General features: G+C 34.0%; 2 protein-coding genes across 4 annotated transcripts in view; both read left to right on the top strand.

Moving 5' to 3' along the window:
- The window catches only part of Picot (putative inorganic phosphate cotransporter protein picot), a 52,881-nt gene extending 38,576 nt beyond the window's left edge, over positions 1-14,305 (top strand). For all 3 annotated transcript variants that reach the window (XM_083038101.1, XM_083038100.1, XM_083038099.1), the window contains exons 2-8: positions 9,349-9,542; positions 9,666-9,905; positions 10,387-10,474; positions 10,836-11,062; positions 11,170-11,322; positions 11,427-11,801; positions 11,893-14,305. In XM_083038101.1, the coding sequence (XP_082894227.1) occupies positions 9,349-9,542; positions 9,666-9,905; positions 10,387-10,474; positions 10,836-11,062; positions 11,170-11,322; positions 11,427-11,801; positions 11,893-12,078 (1,463 nt within the window). In that variant the 3' untranslated portion in view covers positions 12,079-14,305. The remainder of the gene's footprint in view (positions 1-9,348; positions 9,543-9,665; positions 9,906-10,386; positions 10,475-10,835; positions 11,063-11,169; positions 11,323-11,426; positions 11,802-11,892) is intronic.
- A 792-nt stretch (positions 14,306-15,097) lies between these two features.
- LOC145936181 (T-cell immunomodulatory protein) lies at positions 15,098-17,996 on the top strand. Its single transcript, XM_083038098.1, has 3 exons — positions 15,098-15,309; positions 15,950-17,501; positions 17,720-17,996. The coding sequence occupies exons 2-3, from the start codon at positions 15,972-15,974 to the stop codon at positions 17,981-17,983; spliced, it is 1,794 nt and encodes a 597-aa protein (XP_082894224.1). The 5' UTR covers positions 15,098-15,309; positions 15,950-15,971; the 3' UTR covers positions 17,984-17,996.
- The last annotated feature ends 4 nt before the right edge of the window (positions 17,997-18,000 follow it).

The following is an 18,000-nucleotide window of genomic DNA, read 5'->3' as shown; positions in this document are numbered from 1 at the left end:
GACACGCGTACGTACGTGCGTCAATGTATTCATGAATAATGAAATTAATGAAATTTTAATGACGAATTAAACATCAGTAATCTAAAAATAAAAATAAAAATTAAGCAGCATTTAAATATATATATATATATATATGTCCCACTCAAATATCTCATTGTCAGAAACACTGCGTTAAATCGAAAAATGTTTCCTACAAAAGTTGTAGGGTTTCGAGGGGGACATAACATAGTAATATTCATATGACCTTGGGCGGCGTCTCCAAGGTCAAGTGAAGGCGAGAATGAATTTTTTAAATGGAAACCCATATTTTTTATTATAACATCTTTTTCTACTAATTTTTCTATTAACGCAGTGTTTCTGAGATATTTGAGTGGGTCCTTTAAAATGGGACACCCGGTATATATATATTTCTAAAAATATAAATATAAAAAATATTATATAAATAATATATTTCTCAAAACAGCTGCGAATAAAAACTCGTATATTTAATCGTAGTCTTCTTTTTTAATGAAATAAATGTACTCGCTATTCTATTTTATAATAATTTATATACAATTATCCTTGATAAAATTATTGTGCCGTCTTATTGATTATTCCATTACGTTCGCGTATTTTTACATCACATGGAAGCTTTTTTCACTTAAACTCTGTATATTGTTCACATGTATGTGCAGCTGACGCATCGCATACGCGGTGCGTGCAATCGGATTCACGCACGTCACGAGCGATCGTCAGACGCGTTCACGTGCACGAGACACGGCTGTTACCCCTTTCCCTTCCCCCGTGTCCTCCTGCCAATTCTCGCGGTTTGCCTCTCTGTGTGGTTTTGCCTCTTTTCTTCTCTCGTCTCGCGTCTCTCCCCGGCGTTCTTTCGGCGTTCTCCTTCTCTGTGTTTCACGCGACAAAATGACCATCGCACACATACGTACGTATGAACACACATCGACGATCCTTTGTAGAATGTAGTGTATGTCGGAGCTATTTCTGCCGGGCCCACGTGCTCGACGGCTGCTGACGATGCCGTAGGCGCCCGAGGATGACTTGGAAGTGTCCGACATGATCGCACATGTGTGCAAGACACTCATACCGACTGACTTTTATTGATCGATGCTAATCCCCTGCGCGATTGTTTCTTCTTAAGGCGGCGCCATTAGCCTGAATAAACCTGTTGCGAAATCCTTTTCGCGAATGACATACTCGAAAAATTTTGTGCTAAGAGCCTCGAGTATATCCGTACACTGTGGGCCATTAAATTTGTGTGAGAGATTATTTAAGATGATTTGTTGAATTTTTTTTTTTCTTTCTTTTATAAAGAAGCAATTTACGAATGTCGAATAATTTTTTTTCACGAGATCAAGATTAATTTTATTAATAAATTAGAATCACTTTTCTCTCGAATTTTTTATCTTGAACGTAATAATCTTGTATAAATATTCATAAAAGTTCAGAGTTGTTGTTATATTAAGTATACTTTAGATGGTTTATATAATTCAAAACAGAAATTTATTTATATAATTTTATATCCCGCATCTGACGTATACATTCTGATATATATTTTATATATGTTAATTTATATATTTTATTCCAATATATACTATATCTATAATTTCAAATATGCATTATACAATATTAATAAACGATGCATAAAATGATAAATGAAATTTTGTGGCGAATTTTGTTGCAAATTATAAATTATCTAAAGTTTTAGATGAAAAATTGTTTCCTTATACGTGTTTTCTATAGTGCGAACTGATATGACTAATACAATAAATATGCTCAACTTAACAATGTTGGAAATGGAAATATTGATTTTCCCACGATTGATAGTATTGTGTCTCTAATGGGTATCTCTTTATGCTACTTGTCTCTTTTATTCCCGATAACTAACGCATCGATAAGATTCTCACATAGCAACATAAACACGATACCTAATAATCCATCGACAGGATTCTTAAGCAATCGATATTAATTTTTTGTAAATATCGCTGATAATGTTTATGCGTGCCGATGCATTTAGATGCGTTTTAAACAGCAAATTAACATAAATAACGCATCAAATATCGCTGAGCTTGATGAAATGTAATTCGGATGTCTTTGGCTGATTCGTTCAGATTAAACCTGATGACGAATGCCGCTTATAAAGAATTGCCATGTATGTGTGTGTTGCTATTGTATTGTTGTGGCTTCTTGTGCATTCGGCATTCAAGAGGTGACACTGCGCATTTTTTTTTCCGAGATGTTGTTCGAGTGTAGGACAAAGTGCAACGCAGTCACAGAATCTCGGAAAGCGCAAATGCTCCTTTTAATACGAAAATGACATGTCAGAGCTAGGGAGGTTGCGAGCCAGAATAGAGACAGGCCTAATAATATCGAATAATGCGTGACCTGTCTCTATTTTCGTTAAATGGTTCCGTTATTACGCCACTATCAACGTCGTTTAAAGATATCCGGTATATTCTATATATTTCACATCACGTCTTTAAATCTTCTCTCGTCGCGTGTCGCTAGATACATAACTTTTAAACGATCGCGATGAATTGAGATGCGAATAAAAATATCACGTATAATCTTATGTAAATTAATCATTTATATATGTAATAGATTCAGATTTTATCAAGTCTATATTATAAATATTTTTGACAAAAAATGAATGAAAAAAGTTACACATTGCGTAATGTTAATTTTATCAAAATTAATCATTTATACATGTAATGTATCTGAATTTTTATTCGTTCTATTTTATAAGTTTTTTTTTACTAGAAATAAAAGAAATACATAACATTGCGTAACGTTAATGATTGAGAGTAAAATTGTGGCGATTTTATTGAACGACATTTTGAAAACAGCCAAAAGAAACTCGTGCATTATTATATGTACAGAATAATATAGCACAGATGGATCGAGATGGCAACGTATTATCGTTTATCTGCACATACATATATAAATGTCAAGGATCTTACTTCGCTATACAATGTCTCTGCTTTTTGTAAGCAATCGCTCAACGTCGATTGCTACTTTGTTTACGAATTTGACACGCATCACTTTCATCGCGCCGATTATAGTACTCGCTCACTTTATCGTCGCTTAACTCGCTTTTATTGCTGTCTTCTTTTTTTTTACCGTATATAATATAAAATCGCGTTAATAATGGAAATGTTTGTGATATAATCATTAGAGGATATTTATAGATGTTTCATTTACAATAATAAAAATGAGAGAAAGAAGATATGAGCAATGTTATAAATATCGATATTTCATATTAATTTTAAAAGCAAATATTTTTTTAATTTGATGAAAATTTATAAATTTTTCAAAAAATTACGTAAAATGTATAAATACACCTTTATTTAATTTATAAATTAAGAATTAAGCAATAAATAAATTTTATAAATGTGTCTAAAAGAAATATTAAAAACGTGAAGGTTCAGGGAACAGAGGGAGATGTTTGACATTTAAGCATAAATATGTTTAGTATTTAAAGCAATTTTTTTATGTCATACAGTTTACGAGGTTGTGGGTCATTTATGCACGTGTTGGGCTGTCTCAATCCATCAGGTCTTTATTTTGGCTCTATCTCTTCCTGACCGATTTTGAAATGATCGATACTAGATACAACTAGTAAGCACGAGAACGTGCTTGTGAAATGCGACTTAAAGTGCATTCGGCGATGCAGTCACGAATAAAACATGACTGGACCCGGGCCAATAAACCCTCCGCATCTTGACCTTCATATTCACTTATCAGCGAACGTGCCTTGCTCTTTCCTCTCGGTCGTTATGCATCAATGATTAATACCCGCGCATTTCGGTGCATGCTTATATTCGAGCAAAAAAACCTGGAATCATCGTGCTTACATCGCGAAATATAATCCTATACACTTCGATCTTGGAATCTATCTTGGAATTTGGAATGAATTCGATTGACTTGCGTAAGATCAAATGCTGATACAATGATATTAGTTCCATTACTTACAATCACGTAGGTATTTTATACCTACGTGATAATTTCTTCGTAAATACACAAGAGATATCTCCGAAAACGAAAAAAATAAGATTATCTTTCACGTTAAAAGTATACAATAACTTCTTTTTACATCAAAGAAGTTTTTCTTAGATTATTCTGTTACGACCTGTTCTGTGACGATCATCTTCGAATATGTTGAGAAAATTATAGCATATGTAATCCAGCAAATAGTAAAATCTTATTCTTCATTATTTTTCTAATTTCTAATTTCTCGAAGTTTACGTATGCAAAATTTTGTAATTCGAAATTTAATTAGTAAAATATATATAATATTGGAAATCCACAAAAGAGAAAGTTTGTAAAAGAAAGCAATTAATCATTTTTTTTCGGAAGAATTGGATTCTTTCGTCGAAAAGGGAAGGATACTATTATTGTATTATTTTGTATTTTTCAAATCGTACTTTCCAGATTCATAATATTAACATAAACGTGATTTGAAATAACTAAATAAGTCCAAAAAGCTGTTGTGTGTCGACAAATTCTTTACGAAAATTCATGCTTTCAAGTTATTTTTGTTCTATTACTAAATATCACTATAAGAATTAAATGAAAGAAGCTGCTTATCGTTAAAAATTAATAGCAACTTGTTTTCCATGATTTTTTATTTGAAAATTATACAATAATGTATCGGATGTTATAAATAAGTGAAATATTAACAGATGCGTATGAAACTATTAAACTCGCGAAATCAAAATGAAACGATTAATAAATTTATACATGATAATTTACACATGATAGTAAAACAAAAAACACGAGTGGACTGATATATAACTCATAAATGTAATAGAAAATTTTTCGACGAGTACCTCCGATATATTTGAGAAAAATTATAGTGCAATTTGTTTGAATTAATCAGCCCCGAGCCCTTAGCTAATGATTCATGTTGACGTAATTGTGTAAGGTCAATCGTTTGATCCCAGATAATGGGAAAAAATCGTTTTCAAGAAAGATCGAGCAACCTCATTGTATACATATATCGACACAATGATTTTCTTCAATTTAGTAAGCGATATGCAAAACTGAATGCAAAAGCTTCTCGGTTATAAATAAACATAATATATAATCACACGAGCGCAACTTTTCTAACAATAAATCGCTCACACGCAATTTCTCTCCTAGAATTGTTCATTGTCAAGCGAACGTGTGCGAAGAGGCCAACAAGAAACATTAGTACATTCTCGTTTTTTTAACAAATATTTTTATTCAATGATGCAGGGAACAGAAATATATAAGTAGTTATTTTTACGCGGAACTGTTTTCCAATGTTACATAAAAGATTAAAAAATTACATAGGTACGTGCTTAAAGTCACCATTTAAAGTCACCGAGCACAAATTTACATAAGAAAAGTGTGACTATCGCATAAAATTGCAAATAATCTTCTGTCATAAAAAAATAGAACGAAGTGAGTACCGCGAGCGGACTTTTTAAGAGACTTTTTAAGAGAACGTTGGACGAGACTCAGAAGAAGAGGGAAGGAGGAGACGTAATAGATTTGGATAATTTATACGTGGGCTAAGAGAACTGGTCGATTAAAACGGCAATGTCATCCGATGTCAATCTAATGACCTAAGCCTGATTCGACGAGCGAGAGTTATAGGCGTTGAAATTTATTCCCAGAAATACTTGCGCGAGTTATAAAGCGAATCAATTCAACTCGAGAGACAAGCGTTTCGTCGATTATTCGCCTCTTCTATCTTATTTTCCCCGTAGTTGGCCTCTTATTTGCTCTTCCTAGGAGAACGCGTTGCGGCACTAATCTTTGTACGTGATAAGAGAACCAAGTGGAGTCTAATCGGTCGTAAAGAAGTTTTGTAACATCGACCGAGGGGGAACGAAAGAGAGAAAAAAATGGAAGGAGGAGTCGTTTGTTTTGTGACGTAGTGTCAAAGTAACTATTAGTAATTGTTAACACACATAACACATAAAAGCTAAGCATAAGACAAGATGTATACACGGGCTGTACCAATAAGATATTCGCTTGTAAAGCGCTTTTATTCGCGAAGCGTTAATAGTTTTCGAGTTTTTGAAAAAAATCTCGAGTCAGTAATTATGTATGCTTTGTTCAAAAGAAGTTTAAAGTCAGCTTTATTTTATAAAATTTTAATTTCTTTAATGTTTAATTATTGTGGTACCAATTATCTATTATTCAATGTTAAATGTATCAGAATCAGGGTTTGAAAAAACCCGGGTTTTTTTTTTAAACCGGGTTTTTTTGGGGTTTATTGGGGTTTTTGGGTTTTATTGAGTTTTTTGGGATTTTGTTGGGTTTTTAAATTTTTTAAATTTAATTTTTTATAATTCGCTAATGATTAAGAAAATTGGCTATTTAATTGGCACAATTCCTTATTATGAATTAATTTTTATTTAATTTTTTTTATTTATTAATGTAATAGACCTTCTATTACATTAATAAATAAGAAAAATTAATTAATATTAAATACTTTATTTATAATATTATTAAATTTTTAGCATTTTTGGATGGGTTTTATAAATGGGTTTTTAAGTAAGTTTTTTAAAGTGGGTTTAACCCAATAAAACCCACCGGGTTTTATTGGGTTGGGCCCACTTAGTCAAACCCTGATCAGAATTAAAAAATTTCAAAAATATATAAAGTACTAATTGTAAATCGAATTTTTCCTATAAAAGAAAAAAAAATAAAAATTTTTCAGGAAATTAATTTCTTTCATGTAATTGTGACACACACGGTGTGCCAAAAGAATTTTGTGTAGTCAGCAAAATTCATTTCCCGAAATAAACGATTACGTTATAGATTATATTCCACCAAATATGACTCACTGTATTAAATCGGTAATATAAACATTGTAAATCTTGATAGTCTTTGTCGGTTTTTAAACAAGAACGTTTAATTCTCTTCATAATTCTTTGTGCTAATGTTAACTTTATTGTAGACGATAATTCGAGAGAGATGTACATTCTTCGAGATGTTTCTCGCGGCGGTCGTATAGAATCAATTGCATTTACGAACATTCGTTTGAAATTGATTTGATAAAAGCGAGATGAACTTTTGATTCGCTTTACGGTCAATCAGTCATTCCAATCGAAGCAAATCGCAACAATCTTTAAATAGCAAATCATTTGGCGATCAAATAAAGTTTGCGCAAACAATAATTGACAGACGGGGGGTATCGGGATTATTTATTGTAATTTTAATTCAATTTTTTTTATATAAATTAAAAATTAATTTTTTCTTCAAAAATATATGACGAGAATTGTAGTATATAAATTAAAAATTTCAACAAATTGTTACGCATTTATTACTTTAGGCACATATGTATCTCGTTAAAGTAGATTGATATATTATGTTACAGTTTACGTTAAAAAAAAAAAGAAACGGACCATAAGAATGATATTTTGATAATATGTAACGTAAATCGCGGATTATTAGCGTGAACACGTCAAAAGCAGAAAGAAGAACTGTCGCGAATCTGAAATGACGCTTTATTAGTTATATCATCGCTAACACGATTTCGAATTCGCAGTGGAAAAGTACTGTATCGAGATTGTTCCGTACAGTGACCTTTAATGTTTTCCTTCCTTAGAAACTTATGAATATATATTCGATACTCGTGAGTATATACGGAATTATATGCACGAATGCCCCTTGGACGTCTTATTTGCAGCGTTAATTGGTGATCGATTATGACAAAGTCGAGCTTCTTACGTCAACTTTGATTAGGCACGACGTGTAGTTTGTGGTTTATTAATACACATAGAATGTATTATCAGACCTCTCTTGTGTGTACTTTGCTCTTGTGTACGTAATCCGTGTCTGCGAGCGCAAATTCTTGATAATTGTCAACAATGAAAGCAGTAACGACATTTATATATGGCCGTGCTTATACACATCACACCCGATTACGATCTAATGACTCATCTGTTTCATTGATTGTCGCGTATATTGTTAAACTCACCTGTTGCATGCGTGACATTTCCAAGAGTAGGTGTGGAATACACGCGAATTTTATCGATTCAACATCGTGCAATTCAAACTGTTGTTATTCTGATTCGACTATGAAAGAAAATAAATGTCATATATGTGTATATTTTCTGAAAGGAATTTTTTATCTATTATTTTTATTTATTATATTATTTATAATAATTTTATCTATTTTTCTGATCTATAATAATTTTATCTATATTTCTTATCTATAATAATTCTATCTATTTTAATATTATAATATTATATTTTTATCTCTTTTATATAAATTACAAAATAATTTCTCTTTTAATATTGATAATTAATATCAGGCCATAAATAGTGTAATTCAACAAAATATACAAATTAGTTTTAATAACAAAATAAAATTAATTGTTTGCTCACGTTTCTTCAAAAGCATTTAAAAGACATCTGAGTGAGACTGAGACCCGATGTCTCTTCATGATGTGTCTAGTAGTATTGGATGATTGCAAAAGTTCGTGCCCGATTTGAAGTTATTACCACCATCTATGCAAATCGGGCACGAACTTTTGCAATCATCCAATATATATTGTTAGTATTTATTATATAACGACGGTCTCTTCCGTGTATAGTTTGCAACTTTCAATTGACTCGAGTGTCATATCTCTTGTGGCGTAACCCTCACCTCGGCATTGGTCCCACCATTCGTCCTTCGGTTATTTCCGTGAAAATTTGGCAGAGTATCTGCTAATACACGATGGCAGGACACGTTCCGGCGAATATCTAAGGAGCGCCAATTAACATATGTCATAGTTATTTTTCATTCGATTTTATCGCAATCATATTTAGAAGACACGTTGAAGAGAAAGACACGTGTATTCGAAAACTATTAAAAATGATGAAACGTTATTTATACAAAACAATATACAAAGCGTTTCAAAACGTTGTTTGTCCTCAAACATAAACGACGAATTCTACGATTAATCCGGAATCGATATTTCTCAACCAAAAATTGATTTCAGCTTGAAATTGTTGAAAAATTTAAATTTTTTCCAAAGTTTTATTTCGATGCTTGATTACACATTTTTTAAAATAAATATATATATATATAATATATAAATATTTAAATAAATGTTTTTTAAAATAAATATAAATATATTTTTTAAATAAATAAATATATAAAATCGCAACATATGGAGATATAATAGCCTATTATATTTTTAGAAATAATTTTTACGGAAAAATTGACTTCCAATTTGTAAGATTAAAGATGCAAATTTTTCAAATGTGTATTTAGAAATAAAGGAGTATTGCATGAGATTTATTACGCGATGTTTCATCTGTCTGCAATTAGTGTGATACATTTCTGCAACGATAATAATTAATATTTTCTCTTTTTTTCAGCTCTAATGGGAAAACGTCATATGGTGACATTCATGATATTCCTCGGTATGGCAAATGCCTACATAATGAGGACTAACATGTCCGTGGCTATCGTCGCGATGGTCAATCATACGGCCACTACCCAGGAGAAGGTGAGGGAAGCTGTGAATGAGTGCGGAGATGTTATCACCAACGAAACCGAAATTGCCCAACGTGTAAGTAGACGAAGTGAGCACGCGATTCTTTCTCTCCCTGGAGAGGAGAGAAGTCGCGTATGAGAATTTAGAGAAAGAAACTGGAGAATATACATCTAAATAAATGATTCTTCGCTATTCTAGAGCGCCGATGGACCCTTTATATGGGACAGTAAGGAACAAGGCTATCTCTTGAGCTCGTTCTTCTGGGGCTACGTTATCACGCAAATACCGTTCGGTATTCTTGCTAAGCGCTATGGCGCCAAGTACTTCCTCGGGATCGGTATGCTGATCAATTCGATCTTCGGGCTGCTGGTCCCCGCGTCTGCGTACTGGGGATACTGGTGGCTGATGACCATTCGCTTTATCCAGGGTTTAGGAGAGGTAAGTAACGTTTTGAAAATCCTTTATCGTTCTATAGTAACACGATAGTTTGATTGAGACTCAAGAAGAGAGAGCGAAGATGAGAATGTGTGATGTGTTTCGGGATCGGTTATCTATTGTTTGAGTCCGTACACATTGCTATTTGCAAACAGAAGTTCTCTAAGTTCGTTTCCTCGTAAGTATATATGGTTTTGAATTTATTACATTGGAAAATTTGATAAAGAAGGATATATACATTCACATTACAAGGGTCCTCGTGCCCTTTATTTTAGCTCTTCTTCTGTTACATTAAAAAATTAATAAAAAAAAAGTAAGAGAATCTCTCTCTCTGTTTATCTACAGAGATAGAGGTATATTAGCGTGTAATGTTAGACTTAGTTAAGCTTATAAAGGATTACTGATCCATTTGAGTGTGAACGTTTTTTGATTGTACGGGTGTATTTCCTTTCCCCCCATAGGAATGGATTAATCCCTATTGCAGGGTCCGATTGTGCCTTGCACGCACGCATTGCTGGCGAAGTGGATACCACCTAATGAACGGAGCAGGATGGGTGCCTTCGTCTATGCTGGTAAGCTCGTTCAATGCGATCTTTTATGTAGCGATTTATCGAACGTACCAAGTCGAGAGCTAATCCTCCGCGCGAGTGTCCTTCCTCTCTGGAGCAATTTCGATGCATCGGGTCAAACGCTACTGTGTTGTGTACGCGCGCTTCTTGCTGCGACGGACTGCGTGGACCAGATTTTTTCAATTTTTCGAGTTATCTTTTTTTTTTCTTGGCAACTCTTTTTTTCCCTTTCTATCTCTCTCACATAGTTTTTTTTTTTTTATTGTAAAAAAAGGAGAGAGAGTCTGGAGAGAAAAAGAGATCCAGGCCTCTAATAACGATCGTTAATCACATTTTTTTTTGTCTTTCTTCCTTTGACCTATAGGTGCACAGTTCGGCACGATAATTTCCATGCCGTTGAGCGGTTTATTAGCTGATTGGGATTTAGTAGGCGGTTGGCCATCTATTTTCTACGTGTTCGGTGTTGTCGGTACCATCTGGTGCATCGCGTTTCTTATATGGGTCTATGAGGATCCTGAGCAACATCCGTCGATTTCGGAGGACGAAAAGAAATACATACTCAGTTCTCTTTGGGGTAGCGCCGGCATATCTGTAAGTTTTCGCATTTCTTCATTCTCTTGCGATATTGCGACTGATCGAATGTGTTGCAATTCAATTTCTTATCTGTAAGTTGTGTAAATTAATCTTGCTTTCTCCAGTCATCACCTCCTGTGCCATGGAAGTCCATTGCAACTTCGCTACCGTTCTGGGCTATCTTGATAGCGCACATGGGTCACAATTACGGATACGAGACGTTGATGACCCAACTTCCGACATTCATGAAACAGATCCTTCATTTCAGTATCAAAAATGTGAGTAAAATTTTACTTGTGAACGAGATATTGTTAAACAGTAAGAACATATTTTAATATAATAGTTTTTCAGAATAAAACTTATAATGCCGTTTGTATTTCAGAATGGTTTCTTTTCTGCACTTCCATACCTCGCCATGTGGCTCTTTTCTATAGTTATTTCTCATATCGCCGATTGGATGATTTCTTCAGGAAAATGCTCTCATACAGCGACCCGCAAGATTATCAACAGTATCGGCCAATATGCACCGGCTATAGCACTGATTGCTGCCTCATACACCGGTTGCAATGCTTCGGCAACTATAGGCATCATCACAATGGGAGTCGGTCTGAACAGCGCTATTTATTCCGGTTTTAAAGTAAATCATCTCGACATTTCACCGAGGTTTGCCGGAATTTTAATGTCCTTTACCAATTGTATTGCAAATCTCGCTGGGCTTCTCGCGCCAATCACTGTTGGACAGATCATCGATACTTCGGTAATTAAAATAATTTCTTTTTTAAACTTAAGTGATTGAGTAATTAGAATTGATCAAATAATAATCTACATGTTACTGTTTAATTTTCCAGCCATCGCAAGCAAAATGGAGAATTGTATTCATGATCTGCGCTGGTATTTACATATTGTGTGCCACATTTTACGTAATTTTCGGTTCTGGGCAGAGGCAAAAATGGGACAATCCAGATAAAGACGATGACAGGAGCGAGAAAAAGCAGCTGGAAGGTGTACAAGTTGTCGGCGAAACTCAACATTGACAAGTAGATATTTTATCGATAAGATAGTGGCGATACGAAAGAAAATCGACACTATCGACGTGACGATTGTGTCCGTTTCTGCCTGCGTACATTCATTCCCTTCCTAATATTTAGAAGTCCAAAACGAATGTACATTAAGATAACATTTAAGTTAATCTCAAAATTATTTTTTCTTTCTTTTTTACCATGAAGAGATGCAAAATTTTTCACGATAGGGATTATCGCAATCATACTATAGGTTTTCATACTTTTGTACTCGATTGCAAAAGTAATATACCAATTGTTGTAGCATTGTAGTATGTATGTTTCATGTAAAGAACGATTTGTATGCGTGTGAGACAGAGAGAGAGAGAGAGAGAGAGAGAGAGAGAGAGAGAGAGAGAGAGAGAGAGAGAGAGAGAAAGAGAGAGAGAGAATAAAATATATATATATATACTTATAGCTGAGCTACTGTTATAAACTTTATTCATTTGTCATTTGTTATATTTTATAATTTATCATTTTTTACATAATTTTGTGTATTATGTAGAATTAGAAAAAATCGCATTCTAAGAATTGGCATATTAGAGATTAGAGAAACGATGGAAGAGACAATTCTAAAAAAATTTAAAAAATGAAAACTATTGCTTGTAGATAAGCGAACTTTCACAAACTTGCCAGAAATGTCATGACAAAAGAATCAATGCAGGTAGAATGATTAGAAAAATAGCGTTCACGAAATTGTTTCTTGAAGTCAATTTATATAATTCTATATACATAGACGTTTAAGTTGAATCCAATATCACTTTAAATATATGAGAGTGAAACAAACATTAAGCTTTTTAAAGCGTGACGTCAAATTTGTTTGCAGTACGCTTGGCGATATTCGCGTAACACTATAGAACTGATAAGCTACGTATTTCAAAATGCAAATTTTGATTTGCATAATGAATATTCATTTATCAGATACTGACTCTTTGTCAGTTCCGAATAAAACTTGTCAATCTTGGTCTTCCATTCTGTAACGCAAAACGCACATTTCATTATTATTATAAAATACGATATGTATGTATTGACATTAATATATGGTATAATTTAAATAGATTTATCAGAATCATACAGAGGAATATCATAGTGTTTTTCTCTTGTTGCGCTTATCTTCAAGTTAGATAGTTTGCGTTTGTAATTTGACAAACTTGTGGCAGCAGTATTAGAACAAAGATCCTCTCATTGTTCATCCTTTTTTGTTACATCACTTTTTATCGTAACTACAGCCATTTTGTATTATCCGTGCGACTTGTGAATGAAAAAAAGTGTAAAAGGAAGGTTCCCAAATCTCATCTGGGAGACTTTATCTCGAATCCAGTTGCTAGCACAGTGTGTGTGTGTATAATACAATAATGGTGTTTATACATATTGTAGATATTTGCGCATAAAAGTCTTATTAGATATACATATAAGATAAATATTAGATGAATTATATAGCATAGATATTTATATAGCGTTTACGAAGAACAGAGAAAAATCATTATCTCTCGGATTGTACCAAGAAATAGAAGTCGTCAAACAAAAAGGATTCTATCTGTATACTGAAATGCATTTTTTTTGTAATTGATAAGTCTCTCTTTTCCTTAAAAGCCGCACAAAGTAAACAATTTTGACGATGATTGTGAATTTTTGCTCTTTTTGTACAAGTTTGGATATATCGAGGTTATATTTGTTGTAATCAACATTGTTGTCGATGAAATTTATCCTTGATGAAATACGTAATCGCGTAAAACGAATTAAATTTAAACATATCTCGAACAAGCACTTTGTTCTATATTAAGTTTATAAGTTTTAAGAGAGAATAATAAGGATATTCTTATACACGTTATACTCGAAATCTTTTCGCTCGCGAGAATAAGTCTAAGATGAAATCGAATTGCCTAAAAATTATAAGAATTATTAAACAATATTTATATCATGAACATTCATCTTGCTACGTCATTTTGCATAAACTTTGCGTAAAAGCGTAGAAAATAAATTTATAGATAGCTACGCACGTTAACATTGCAAACAGAGGGAATGATAATCTGTATCCTGTGATCATTATATTTAAAAAAGTGCCTTCAAACAAGTTGCGTTTTTTCTTTTTCACGCATAATGCATTACTAAAAAAAAATGTTTGCGTTATTCTGACAGGAAACATACCAATCTGTGAAAATTTATTCCAAATATGTTACAAGTATATAAATTTTCATACAAACCTGAAGAATTAATTGTAAATTACTTTACCGTATTTTTGTTATATTTATAACAACAATTAATCGTGATTGTAAATCGATTCGAAAACAGGTTCATCAGAAGATTCATACAAGGAAGTTACCCAATACTAAAATATGATAAAGTAATTCAATGCAAAATTTCCCAAATCCATATTTTTATACAAATATACATAATGTACATAAAAACACAATACGCGATTTTCTAGCGATATTACATTAAAAATATTTTTATTGTTGGGATTGTAAAATAAATAATATATATATATATGTGATAATAGAACTGCAAGTAAATAAAATAACATCTAAGATACAGCCGTGATAAACTGCTGTTGACTATTTATATTATTTTGAAATATTTTTATTAAATCCTATTCTTTTTGTTTATATAATCGTTTTCTTCGTAATAAAACAAAGTTTATATCTCTACAAATAAAATGTTAATCGCACGCTAATTTACACATATGCATGATACTACAATTATAAACATGTATAGATATGTCGAATATTAAGAAAAAAATATAAAAGAATATAATAATCGGAATGATTGGAAATTATTGAGACTACTATTAGTAGAATAAAATTTGTGAAAATACGTTCACTATGTTTAATTTCAGAGATACATGGTGTTGGAAAGAAAGAAGATGCATTGAGCAGATGCAGTATTGTATGAGATATAAAAACGAATAAAAATTAATAATAAAATTAATTATATATAGAAGAATTAATAAAAAATGTAATTTTAAAATAAAAATCTCATTTCTTGGTGTTCTTATTCATTTAGAGAACAAATTTTGATATTGCGCACTTCCGGTCATGCACAGAATCTTATCTCGAATGATGCGATACTCGACTTTGACTCGTGTAGTAACGTATGTATATGTGTCATTAGCTGTCAGATACGATAAATTCAGTGTTGCACAACGTATGTAAGTTTTTTATTATATCCAGCGAAAACATTGAATTTTGATCAACGAAATTTATAAATGTAAGTATATGAACATAATATGAAAAATTTTCCTGTATTTTGTAGAACTTTGTTCGTGCGTAATTCTCTCTAGTTTACTATTTTAGGTTAAGTGTAAACTTGTAAAAGAGTTCTTTATTTATTACTCATCGCAAACCGAAATTTATTTTAATTATACACCTCTCTGTGAAAAGATTATTATGAAATTATAATAATATATCGTAATTATTTTGGTAATTTTTTTTTTACAATGCCAACATATAACCAAGTTAATATTTTTGCTATCTTTTACAATCTTTGCTTAATATCATTTTTAAAATCCTTATCTTTTCGAAATTAATATTAATTGAAACCATAATGTAAGAAGGAAGATAGATTTGATATAAAAAACATTTATTATATCATATATTAAAAGAAAAATAAAATTTGGATAAAACTATTTTGATATTATAGTAACCTTCTGCGACTAATTTTTACTTCTTCGTTTTTATGTTATTTGAAGTGGACTTATTGTTTTACATATAGAGCATTAAATATCTCGGCTCGCAAGTTGGCCTATTATTGATTGTTTGATTAAATATCTCGTACTCTATCAAAATAACATTTTTTGATTACTCTTAAAAGAGTGTCCTTATTCTAAAAGTGTATAATTATATTGCAGGTCATTCGTTGGGATGTGAATCATGCTGTCGATTCGAAAGTTGGTCCATCTCGTCGTGCTTGTCACGACGACGAGATGCAGCGACATAACACCAGCTGTTTTTGGTAACGTCCTGGACGGAATGCCAGCTGCCTTTGGCGACTTCAATTCCGACGAGTTGACGGACGTGTTTATGCTGCGCAGAAAACCGGGGGACATTCAGACGACGGTGGAGATCTTCCTTGCAGCTGATCAGGAGCCCTTGTTGCGGCCTGCGCCGCATCTCAATTGCTCGTTCAAAAATCATGTGACCAGCGTCGTGCCGGGCGACTTTGACGGTGACGTCTTCATGGATGTCCTGGTAACGACCTTCAATCTCACGGACAAGCTCACTTACGTGCACATTCTCTGGGGTGGAAATGGTCATCTGAACTGTAGCGACGAATCCGCTCCATTTATAAAGATGCGCGATCAGCCACTGGCGCTGGATTACAATCAAGATATGATAATCGACCTTTTCGGAGTGGACCACGACGGCAGAAGGGTATTCTGGGTGTTCAACGAGAATAGAACCACTCCGCATACCATCTACATGAACCGGATGGAATCGGACTCGTTGCTGGAGCCTGTGAGAAATCCTCACTCCAACGCTTTTATAGATTTAAACAGCGACTTTCTATCGGATATCGTGGTAACCACGAAAAAGTCCTTCGAGATATGGTTAGGCACCGAGCAAGGATTTGATTTTTCCCACGAGATCGATCTTCCGTACAATATCTCGAAGGATAGACACTTCAAGGGGGAATTCGGCCAGACTCTCTACCTGGACGTTGAGGTAACCGGCAAAATGGCTCTCCTTCTGCCGCTGTGCTTCAACGAGGCCTGCACCAATTGCACGATAATGATGTACCAGAACGGCTGGCACAATCTACGAGTCAACTTCCGCGATTCCAACACTGTGTTATGGGGTTTCGTGAAGCCGGACGGTCGTCGTTACACAGAGACCATCACTCTTCGCGGCGGCGACTTCAACATGGACGGCTATCCGGACTTGCTGGCTACCCTGCAGTCTTCCGTTGGGAAACAATCGTTTCTGCTGCAGAACGTGGCGTGCAAGGACTGCGCCGGTTTCAATCGCACCTTCGAAGTCAAGTGGCAGGCGTTGAATCCGTTCTACAACGAGACCGCGATGGCGGTGTTCTACGACTTTTATCAGGACGGTATTCTGGATGTGATACTGGTAGAGTTCGACAAGACGAGCAGCTTGTATCGCACCGTGGCGTTCAAGAACAGTCTGGACTACGACGCGAATTTTGTTAAGGTAATGGTGCTCACCGGACGCACCAACAGCATGTATCCAATTTCGCCGGGCTCGCTCGGCAAGAAGAAGCGTACTTACGGGACCAATCTGCCGGGACCGTCGATTGCGTACAGAACTACCACTCAGGACGGTAGTCCTCGCAACGCGATTGCCGCCCAGTTACCGCAAAGCGCGCATTTCTCGCTTAATCTGCCATACACTACCTTCGGTTTGGGGAGAACGCCCAATTTCGTGGATGCTCTTACGATAGGGGTAAGAAGACACGAAAAAATTGCTTGATTTTTAACACTAATTATAATGTAAAGTGAATTGAAGTTAATATCCGAGCTTAAATTCGATTGTTTTTTACCTTATAAGTGGAATTAATATTTTAAATAATATTTTGTAAATATTATACACTTCATCTCTCGCTAATTAATTTACTTTGATTATGTAGTTCAATCAAAAAAATATATATATTTTCTTTCTAGGTTGGCGGTAAATCACGAGAATGGCCGCAAATCATTCCCAACTCCCAAATGGTCGTGATACCAAATCCAATTGCCGAACCGTCGAGATGGAAGGCTCAGCTATTTGTCACACCTAGCAAGTTGATCCTGCTGAGCGCTGCCGCATTAACCGGTACATGCGGCTTGATCACGGCCATTATTCTCGGTTTGTATTGGAAGGAGAGGCGAGAGGATAAAATCGAGAAGCTACAGGAAGCGCACAGGTTCCACTTCGATGCGATGTAGATAAGTGAATATATGTA

This window comes from Prenolepis imparis, unplaced genomic scaffold, assembly GCF_030444845.1.
Source record: "Prenolepis imparis isolate NDT839.2.m4 unplaced genomic scaffold, iyPreImpa1.0 SCAF_5, whole genome shotgun sequence".
Lineage (NCBI taxonomy): Eukaryota > Metazoa > Arthropoda > Insecta > Hymenoptera > Formicidae > Prenolepis > Prenolepis imparis.
This window is presented reverse-complemented; position numbering and strand designations above follow the sequence as displayed.